Genomic DNA, 11,250 nt, shown 5'->3' with positions numbered 1-11,250 from the left:
GACATTTGAGCCTCAGCCATAAATTGTAACACTAGAGGACTAACAGAGAAAGAAGAATGACACTAGAAGCTCAGATACTGCAGAAAGACTCTCCTAAGAAGCAACACACTGACTACTGGAATGCTGTGGTCTACAACGCAAGGCAATCAAAGGTTGTAGGTGTAATCTCGACACACACATACTTTAAGACAAAAGCATGCACACAGTCACACTTGAGGCGCAATGAGACAGTATTCCCTTGTCACTTTTGTGAGTCTCTAAGATGAAACCTTATGACAGTCTCTCTCCCCCCTCAGGCACATGGTAATGTCAATGTTTGGCAGTAGAGAGCTGTTGGCAATGATCATGGAAAGAAACCAGAAACAATACTTGGCAAATGGAATAGAATAGAGCATGATGCCTCAACTGGTCTGCTCACACTAGTCTGGAATAATCTTCTAGAATACAGGATGGACAATACATTCCGGAATCATTGGGGATCAGTCCTATAACAGTGGGATTGAAGGGATTCAATACTCTCTCTGTTTCTCTATATGGGCCAAATGACAACATGAAATCTGCATGTAACTTTAGCGCAAATCGTGCATTAAATAGGCGAGACTTTTTTTGTACACAGATCTGAAGTTAGAATTCAAGTCCTAGTCAGTTTTTTGCTGCTGGGAATATCTAGACCTGAGGTCACCTAGCTGTTTCAACTGAACTATGACACCACAGAACAGATTGTCTCAGGGGGTTGAGGAATTAAACACTTATCGATAAAATATCTGGAAAATATATTGAAAAATAAAGTATAAAATAAAGCAACTTTTGTATATGGTTATGAATACTTATATATTTGTATATACACACATCTATTGTTTATATCTATATATAGACTGTTAAACAACTCCATCCATCCACTCCTTCCTCCTCTTGCCCTCATCCTTCTCTCACATTACTCCCCTTTTTTTAATATATATATTTTTTACAGTTAGCACCGTATGTCAATACAAAAAGGACAATTGTTGTGATAGCATGAGAATGTGCAAATGTACAACAACACTAAGCCTATAGAGATAGCATGTCAAAACCATACAACATAATACAAGACAAAGTCTAAACAACTTAAAGCATGCACTAGATCCTTTAGTGTGTGGCAGGAAGGGATAGGGGTTTGGGTTGTCACCCCTAAGATTGGGCCAGAGGGGATAGGGGTTTGGGTTGTCACCCCTAAGATTGGGCCAGAGGGGATAGGGGTTTGGGTTGTCACCCCTAAGATTGGGCCAGAGGGGATAGGGGTTTGGGTTGTCACCCCTAAGATTGTGCCAGAGGGGATAGGGGTTTGGGTTGTCACCCCTAAGATTGGGCCAGAAGGGATAGGGGTTTGGGTTGTCACCCCTAAGATTGGGCCAGAAGGGATAGGGGTTTGGGTTGTCACCCCTAAGATTAGGCCAGAAGGGATAGGGGTTGTCACCCCTAAGATTGGGCCAGAGGGGATAGGGGTTTGGGTTGTCACCCCTAAGATTAGGCCAGAAGGGATAGGGGTTTGGGTTGTCACCCCTAAGATTGGGCCAGAAGGGATAGGGGTTTGGGTTGTCACCCCTAAGATTGGGCCAGAAGGGATAGGGGTTTGGGTTGTCACCCCTAAGATTGGGCCAGAAGGGATAGGGGTTTGGGTTGTCACCCCTAAGATTAGGCCAGAAGGGATAGGGGTTGTCACCCCTAAGATTAGGCCAGAAGGGATAGGGGTTGTCACCCCTAAGATTGGGCCAGAGGGGATAGGGGTTTGGGTTGTCACCCCTAAGATTGGGCCAGAAGGGATAGGGGTTTGGGTTGTCACCTCTAAGATTAGGTCAGAAGGGATAGGGGTTGTCACCCCTAAGATTGGGCCAGAGGGGATAGGGGTTTGGGTTGTCACCCCTAAGATTGGGCCAGAAGGGATAGGGGTTTGGGTTGTCACCCCTAAGATTGGGCCAGAAGGGATAGGGGTTTGGGTTATCACCCCTAAGATTGGGCCAGAGGGGATAGGGGTTTGGGTTGTCACTCCTAAGATTGGGCCAGAAGGGATAGGGGTTTGGGTTGTCACCCCTAAGATTGGGCCAGACGGGATAGGGGTTTGGGTTGTCACCCCTAAGATTGGGCCAGACGGGATAGGGGTTTGTCATCCCTAAGATTAGGCCAGAGGGGATAAGGGTTGTCATCCCTAAGATTAGGCCAGAGGGGTTAAGGGTTGTCACCCCTAAGATTGGACCAGAGGGGATAGGGGTTGTCACCCCTAAGATTGGGCCAGAAGGGATAAGGGTTGTCACCCCTAAGATTAGGCCAGAGGGGATAAGGGTTGTCACCCCTAAGATTGGGCCAGAGGGGATAGGGGTTTGGGTTGTCACCCTGAAGACTGGGCCAGAAGGGATAGGGGTTTGGGTTGTCACCCCTAAGATTAGGCCAGAAGGGATAGGGGTTTGGGTTGTCACCCCTAAGATTGGGCCAGAAGGGATAGAGGTTTGGGTTGTCACCGCTATGTTGGGCCAGAAGGGATAGGGGTTTGGGTTGTCACCCCTATGTTGGGCCAGAAGGGATAGGGGTTTGGGTTGTCACCCCTATGTTGGGCCAGAAGGGATAGAGGTTTGGGTTGTCACCCCTATGTTGGGCCAGAAGGGATAGGGATATGTTTTGGGTGGTTGGGAGAGGTGAGGTGGATATTGACAATTGAAAAAGTTTGGGTTGGGTGGGTAGTGCTGGTGAGGAATGGGGTTTGGGGGGGCATACATGGTGGGGTGTGACCAGGGGTTGTCACGATGATCGTCTCTAGCCCTGCATCTTGCGGATGATGTCGGTGGAGACGGGCGGGTGGAAGTTGATGGTGTGGTGTCTCAGGCCCTGGGACGTCTTATAGCTCTTCCCACAGCGGCACTTGAAGGGCTTCCGCACACGGATCTGTGTCCGGTGGCCGTTCTTGGCGTGGTATTTAATTCCGTTCACATTCTGAATGATGGGGAGAGACATTATCAGGAGGACCCTGGGCTGGCGGTCTAAGACTCTGCCTCCAGAATACCTGTGCGAGTGTGGGTTTAAATTCAAATGACTGCTGTTCTAACACACCCCCTCCTCCCATCTCTCCTACTATCCCATCTAATAAATTTAAAAAAGGAATAAAAATAATAATTTCCCTTTACATTTTCTCAGTGAGGATCCCGAAAAGCAACATCCAGGGACAACATTGCAAACGTTGACATTGCTAGAGGAAGATCCTGTATTGAAGTGAAAACCTCCAGTACTCAGATCATAGGCTATATTGAACTGATATTACCAATTTGTAAGTCGCTCTGGATAAGAGCGTCTGCCAAATGACTTAAATGTAAATGATACAGTGCCTTGCGAAAGTATTCGGCCCCCTTGAACTTTGCGACCTTTTGCCACATTTCAGGCTTCAAACATAAAGATATAAAACTGTATTATTTGTGAAGAATCAACAACAAGTGGGACACAATCATGAAGTGGAACGACATTTATTGGATATTTCAAACTTTTTTAACAAATCAAAAACTGAAAAATTGGGCGTGCAAAATTATTCAGCCCCTTTACTTTCAGTGCAGCAAACTCTCTCCAGAAGTTCAGTGAGGATCTCTGAATGATCCAATGTTGACCTAAATGACTAATGATGATAAATACAATCCACCTGTGTGTAATCAAGCCTCCGTATAAATGCACCTGCACTGTGATAGTCTCAGAGGTCCGTTAAAAGCGCAGAGAGCATCATGAAGTACAAGGAACACACCAGGCAGGTCCGAGATACTGTTGTGAAGAAGTTTAAAGCCGGATTTGGATACAAAAAGATTTCCCAAGCTTTAAACATCCCAAGGAGCACTGTGCAAGCGATAATATTGAAATGGAAGGAGTATCAGACCGCTGCAAATCTACCAAGACCTGGCCGTCCCTCTAAACTTTCAGCTCATACAAGGAGAAGACTGATCAGAGATGCAGCCAAGAGGCCCATGATCACTCTGGATGAACTGCAGAGATCTACAGCTGAGGTGGGAGACTCTGTCCATAGGACAACAATCAGTCGTATATTGCACAAATTTGGCCTTTATGGAAGAGTGGCAAGAAGAAAGCCATTTCTTAAAGATATCCATAAAAAGTGTCGTTTAATGTTTGCCACAAGCCACCTGGGAGACACACCAAACATGTGGAAGAAGGTGCTCTGGTCAGATTAAACCAAAATGGAACTTTTTGGCAACAATGCAAAACGTTATGTTTGGCGTAAAAGCAACACAGCTCATCACCCTGAACACATCATACCCACTGTCAAACATGGTGGTGGCAGCATCATGGTTTGGGCCTGCTTTTCTTCAGCAGGGGCAGGGAAGGTGGTTAAAATTGACGGGAAGATGGATGGAGCCAAATACAGGACCATTCTGGAAGAAAACCTGATGGAGTCTGCAAAAGACCTGAGACTGGGACGGAGATTTGTCTTCCAACAAGACAATGACCCAAAACATAAAGCAAAATCTACAATGGAATGGTTCAAAAATAAACATATCCAGGTGTTAGAATGGCCAAGTCAAAGTCCAGACCTGAATCCAATCGAGAATCTGTGGAAAGAACTGAAAACTGCTGTTCACAAATGCTCTCCACCCAACCTCACTGAGCTCGAGCTGTTTTGCAAGGAAGAATGTCTCTTTATGTGCAAAACGGATAGAGACATACCCCAAGCGATTACAGCTATAATCACAGCAAAAGATGGCGCTACAAAGTATTAACTTAAGGGGGCTGAATAATTTTGCACGCCCAATTTTTCAGTTTTTGATTTGTTAAAAAAGTTTGAAATATCCAATAAATGTCGTTCCACTTCATGATTGTGTCCCACTTGTTGTTGATTCTTCACAAAAAAATACAGTTTTATATCTTTATGTTTGAAGCCTGAAATGTGGCAAAAGGTCGCAAAGTTCAAGGGGGCCGAATACTTTTGCAAGGCACTGTATATAGATGACTAGAGTATAGCAGAAGAATAGAGCTAGGTACCACATTCAGTGAAGTGAGCTGGGGCTGAGTGTGTACTGCACCTTGTATCTCTTCTTGCAGCCAGGCACAGGGCAGGCGAAGGGTTTCTCCTCCCCTCCATTCATACACATGGAGCTGAGGATAGACTCCGAGCTGATGGCACTCTCCGTGGTCCAGGACTCATCACTGTCTGACTCCTCGTAGTCCACCTCCTCATCATCATACTCACTGCCTGGAGGGGGAACACACACACAGAGTAAGGAGACGGAGAGAACATAACTATAGGGGAAACACAGACAGTTACATCTGTCTATCGTCTCAAGGAGAGGGGCATAGAGCAGAGAGGGAGAGGGGAATTTGATGGAACTAGCACAGGGGAGGGTTTGGTGTATGTGTGTGTGAGTCAGGGGAACCCAGGGGGAGGGGGTTGGCTCCCTGAAAGAGATCATTAAGTGGGAGGTATCCTCGTTGCTTTGCCTGGAAAAAGTGCACAACTTTTTCCACTCCTACACTGACTATTACAACCCCATCCCACACTACCCCCACCATTACACAGGAAACACTTCACCTCAGCAGGAGGAAGTGGATGGCACCCTGGCACATGTTAAAAGGATTTCAACAAGGGTGTGTGTGGTTGTGTAAGCGCAGACCTAATGCTGCGATTGGAAACATTTGGGCAGGAATTGCACATCTGCTTTTGGGCTCTGACACACACACACACACGCAAACACAGTGCGATTCCCAATAGGAAGTGCGACTCCCAATAGGGATGTTCCATTGACCCTCAGTCTAGAACACTCCCAATAGGAATGTTCCATTGACCCTCAGTCTAGAACACTCCCAATAGGAATGTTCCATTGACCCTCAGTCTAGAACACTCCCAATAGGAATGTTCCATTGACCCTCAGTCTAGAACACTCCCAATAGGAATGTTCCATTGAGCCTCAGTCTAGGACACTCCCAATAGGAATTTTCCAATGACCCTCAGTCTAGAACACTCCCAATAGGAATGTTCCATTGACCCTCAGTCTAGAACACTCCCAATAGGAATGTTCCATTGAGCCTCAGTCTAGGACACTCCCAATAGGAATTTTCCAATGACCCTCAGTCTAGAACACTCCCAATAGGAATGTTCCATTGACCCTCAGTCTAGAACACTCCCAATAGGAATGTTCCATTGACCCTCAGTCTAGAACACTCCCAATAGGAATTTTCCAATGACCCTCAGTCTAGGACACTCCCAATAGGGATGTTCCATTGACCCTCAGTCTAGGACACTCCCAATAGGAATGTTCCATTGACCCTCAGTCTAGGACACTCCCAATAGGAATGTTCCATTGACCCTCAGTCTAGGACACTCCCAATAGGAATGTTCCATTGACCCTCAGTCTAGGACACTCCCAATAGGAATTTTCCATTGACCCTCAGTCTAGGACACTCCCAATAGGAATGTTCCATTGACCCTCAGTCTAGGACACTCCCAATAGGAATGTTCCATTGACCCTCAGTCTAGGACACTCCCAATAGGAATGTTCCATTGACCCTCAGTCTAGGACACTCCCAATAGGAATTTTCCATTGACCCTCAGTCTAGGACACTCCCAATAGGAATGTTCCATTGACCCTCAGTCTAGGACACTCCCAATAGGAATTTTCCATTGACCCTCAGTCTAGAACACTCCCAATAGGAATGTTCCATTGACCCTCAGTCTAGAACACTCCCAATAGGAATGTTCCATTGACCCTCAGTCTAGAACACTCCCAATAGGAATTTTCCAATGACCCTCAGTCTAGGACACTCCCAATAGGGATGTTCCATTGAGCCTCAGTCTAGAACACTCCTAATAGGAATGTTCCAATGACCCTCAGTCTAGAACACTAGAGGCAAAGCCATTTAGAAGACAATTTTATCCAAAGAGACTTACAGTAGTGGGTGCATACATTTCCTGTTGGGTGAACGCAGCGATAAACAAACTCGCGATCACCATGTTTTACCCAGTGCGTCACACAGGACCACAAGGGGCCATACATCTTCAGTAGGGCTGAGACGATACCAGTGTTACAATATTTTTTTCCATGGCAAAAATGAAAACCCAAAGCAGACCCAATTCTTTGGTCCTTTAAAAACTGTCTGTATGTAAAATATTGTGTGCCATTACTTGGAAAATAAATACATGTGACTCAATGACAACAAAATTATGTTTGTTTCCAACATTAGGGCGGTTAAAAAAATTCTAATTTTTAAAAAGGTTACATCCAATTATCACAATACTGGTATCGTCCAGGCGCTAATCATAAGTGTCCACTTTCTCTTACCTGTGGGTGTGCTGCTACGGAAGGAGGAGGAGGGTGTGATGGGTGGAGTCACGGGAGGAGTCAGGTTGCCATTACTGTGGCGTGGAGGCGTGGCCACGCTGTTTCGAGACACACCCCCTGTGATTGACAGGGAAAGTTTCGGCGTGGCCCGCTTCTTCAAGGTCTCCTGCTCCCGACGCGCCGCATCCGTCATGAACCTGGACACACATTACATGTTACACACACACACCTACAAATAAAGATGACTTAATGATAATAAAGTCGTTTCTCCCTCCCTCCCTCCTCTCCGCCTCCTCTGTCCCTCTCTCCCTCCCTCCCTCCTCTCCCCTCCTCTGCCTCCCTCTTCTCCGTCCCTCTCTCCCTCCCTCCCTCCTCTCCCTCCTCCGCCTCCCTCTTCTCCGTCCCTCTCTCCCTCCCTCCCTCCTCTCCCTCCTCCTCCCTCTTCTCCGTCCCTCTCTCCCTCTTCTCCCTCCCTCCCTCCTCCCCTCTTCTCCGTCCCTCTCTCCCTCTTCTCCCTCCCTCCCTCCCTCCCTCCTCTGCCTCCCTCTTCTCCGTCCCTCTCTCCCTCTTCTCCCTCCCTCCCTCCCTCCCTCCTCTCCCTCCCTCCCTCCCTCCTCTCCGCCTCCCTCTTCTCCGTCCCTCTCTCCCTCCTCTCCCTCCCTCTCTCCCTCTTCTCCGTCCCTCTCTCCCTCTTCTCCCTCTTCTCCCTCCCTCCCTCGTAGGAAGTCTACTACAGTGAGGGAAAAAAGTATTTGATCCCCTGCTGATTTTGTACGTTTGCCAACTGACAAAGAAATTATCCATCTATAATTTTAATGGTAGGTTTATTTGAACAGTGATAGACAGAATAGCAACAACAAAAAAATCCAGAAAAATGCATGTCAAAAATGTTATAAATTGATTTGCATTTTAATGAGGGAAATAAGTATTTGACCCCTCTGCAAAACATGACTTAGTACTTGGTGGCAAAACCCTTGTTAGCAATCACAGAGGTCAGACGTTTCTTGTAGTTGGCCACCAGGTTTGCACACATCTCAGGAGGGATTTTGTCCCACTCCTCTTTGCAGATCTTCACCAAGTCATTAAGGTTTCGAGGCTGACGTTTGGCAACTCGAACCTTCAGCTCCCTCCAAAGATTTTCTATGGGATTAAGGTCTGGAGACTGGCTAGGCCACTCCAGGACCTTAACGTGCTTCTCCTTGAGCCACTCTTTTGTTGCATAGGCCGTGTGTTTTGGGTCATTGTCATGCTGGAATACCCATCCACGACCCATTTTCAATGTCCTGGCTGAGGGAAGGCGGTTTCTTACCCAAGATTTGACGGTACATGACCCTGTCCATCGTCCCTTTGATGCGGTGAAGTTGTCCTGTCCCCTTAGCAGAAAAACACCCCCAAAGCATAATGTTTCTACCTCCATGTTTGATGGTGGCGATGGTGTTCTTGGGGTCATAGGCAGCATTCCTCCTCCTCCAATCACAGCGAGTTGAGTTGATGCCAAAGAGCTCCATTTTGGTCTCATCTGACCACAACACTTTCACCCAGTTGTCCTCTGGCAAACTTCAGACGGGCATGTATATGTGCTTTCTTGAGAAGGGGGACCTTGCGGGTGCTGCAGGATTTTAGCCCTTCACGGCGTAGTGTGTTAGCAATTGTTTTCTTGGTGACTATGGTCCCAGCTGCCTTGAGATCATTGACAAGATCCTCCCGTGTAGTTCTGGGCAGATTCCTCACCGTTCTCATGATCATTGCAACTCCACAAGGTGAGATCTTGCATGGAGCCCCTGGCCGAGGGAGATTGACAGTCCTTTTGTGTTTCTTCCATTTGCGAATAATCGCACCAACTGTTGTCACCTTCTCACCAAGCTGCTTGGTGATAGTCTTGTAGCCCATTCCAGCCTTGTGTAGGTCTACAATCTTGTCCCTGAAATCCTTGGAGAGCTCTTTGATTTTGGCCATGTTGGAGAGTTTGGAATCTGATTGATTGCTTAAGTGGACAGTTGTCTTTTATACAGGTAACAAACTGTGATTAGGAGCACTCCCTTTAAGAGTGTGCTCCTAATCTCAGCTCGTTACCCGTATAAAAGTCAAATACTTATTTCCCTCATTAAAATGCAAATCAATTTATAACATTTTTGGCATTTGTTTTTCTGGATTTTTGTTGTTGTTATTCTGTCTCTCACTGTTCAAATAAACCTACCATTAAAATTATAGACTGATAATTTCTTTGTCAGTGGGCAAACATACAAAATCCGCAGGGGATCAAATACTTTTCCCCCCTCACTGTATGTGCAGCTCACCCTGCACGAACATAAATAACATGAGCATGTCTACTTCTGCTAAGCTTCCCAGTAAAGCAATTAAAGTAATCAAGCACCCCAGAAAAGTGCTAAAAATTGCCCAAGTTAACATATGTACAGTTGTTCCTCCTTTAAAAGTTGCGGCATCCATTGCGGGCTGCTGCAGCATTCTGTGGCACGTTATCTATTTGTCAGCCATTTTTTCCTGTTAATGCAAGTTATTGCTAGTTTGAACACCAGAGGGCATATTTGAGAAGCATTTGATAGTCTTCCATATTGCAGTTCAATTAAGAATTTGTTCTGATTCCACATGTGTTATTTCATAGTTGTGATGTCTTCACTATTTTGGTCTTCACTAGTCGGAAGTTTACATACACTTACGTTGGAGTCATTAAAACTCGTTTTTCAACCAGTTCACAAATATCTTGTGAACAAACTATAGTTTTGGCAAGTCAGTTAGGACATCTACTTTGTGCATGACACGTAATTTTTTCCAACAATTGTTTACAGACAGATTATTTCACTTATAATTCACGGTATCACAATTCCAGTGGGTCAGAAGTTTACATACACGAAGTTGACTGTGCCTTTAAACAGCTTGGAAAATTCCAGAAAATTATGTCATGGCTTTAGAAGCTTCTGATTGACATCATTTGAGTCAATTGGAGGTGTACCTGTGGATGTATTTCAAGGCCTACCTTCAGTGCCTCTTTGCTTGACATCATGGAAAAACAAAAGAAATCAGCCAAGACCTCAGAAAAAAATTGTAGACCTCCACAAGTCTGGTTCATCCTTGGGAGCAACTTCCAAACGCCTGAAGGTACCACGTTCATCTGTACAAACAATAGTACGCAAGTATAAACATCATGGGACCACGCAGTCGTCATACCGCTCAGGAAGGAGACGCATTCTGTCTCCTAGAGATGAATGTACTTTGGTGTGAAAAGTGCAAATCAATCCCAGAACAGCAGCAAAGGACCCTGTGAAGATGCTGGAGGAAACAGGTACAAAAGTATCTATATCCACAGTAAAACAAGTCCTATATCGACATAACCTGGAAGGCGAAGAAGCCACTGCTCCAAAACCACCATAAAAAAGCCAGACTACGGTTTGAAACTGCACATGGGGACAAAGATCGTACTTTTTGGAGAAATGTCCTCTGATCTGATGAAACAAAAATAGAACTGTTTGGCCCTAATGACCAATGTTATGTTTGGAGGAAAAAGGGGGATGCTCGCAAGCCAAATATCACCATCCCAACCGTGAAGCACGGGGGTGGCAGCATCATGTTGTGGGGGTGCTTTGCTGCCGGAGAGACTGGTGCACTTCACAAAATAGATGGCATCATGAGGGAGGAAAATTATGTGGATATATTGAAGCAACAGCTCAAGACATCAGTCAGGAAGTTAAAGCTTGGTTGCAAATGGGTCTTCCAAATGACCAATGACCCCAAGCATACTTCCAAAGTTGAGGCAAAATGGCTTAAGGACAAAGTCAAGGTTTTGGAGTGGCCATCACAAAGCCCTGACCTCAAACCTATAGACAATTTGTGGGCAGAACTGAAAAAGTGTGTGCGAGCAAGGAGGCCTACAAATCTGACTCATTTACATCAGCTCTGTCAGGAGGAATGGGCCAAAATTCCCCCAACTTATTGTGGG

At 45.9% G+C, this 11,250-nt stretch overlaps 1 protein-coding gene across 1 annotated transcript in view; it reads right to left on the bottom strand.

Moving 5' to 3' along the window:
- Positions 1-2,133: 2,133 nt before the first annotated feature.
- Positions 2,134-11,250, bottom strand: part of LOC135551870 (juxtaposed with another zinc finger protein 1-like) — a 32,083-nt gene continuing 22,966 nt past the window's right edge. Inside the window, exons 3-5 of the mRNA XM_064983142.1 lie at positions 7,296-7,492; positions 5,043-5,212; positions 2,134-2,961 (exon numbers count right to left, since the gene is read on the bottom strand). Coding sequence (XP_064839214.1) covers positions 2,785-2,961; positions 5,043-5,212; positions 7,296-7,492 — 544 coding nt within the window. The 3' untranslated portion in view covers positions 2,134-2,784. The remainder of the gene's footprint in view (positions 2,962-5,042; positions 5,213-7,295; positions 7,493-11,250) is intronic.

This window comes from Oncorhynchus masou, chromosome 13 (genome assembly GCF_036934945.1).
Source record: "Oncorhynchus masou masou isolate Uvic2021 chromosome 13, UVic_Omas_1.1, whole genome shotgun sequence".
In the NCBI taxonomy this organism is placed as follows: domain Eukaryota; kingdom Metazoa; phylum Chordata; class Actinopteri; order Salmoniformes; family Salmonidae; genus Oncorhynchus; species Oncorhynchus masou.
This window is presented reverse-complemented; position numbering and strand designations above follow the sequence as displayed.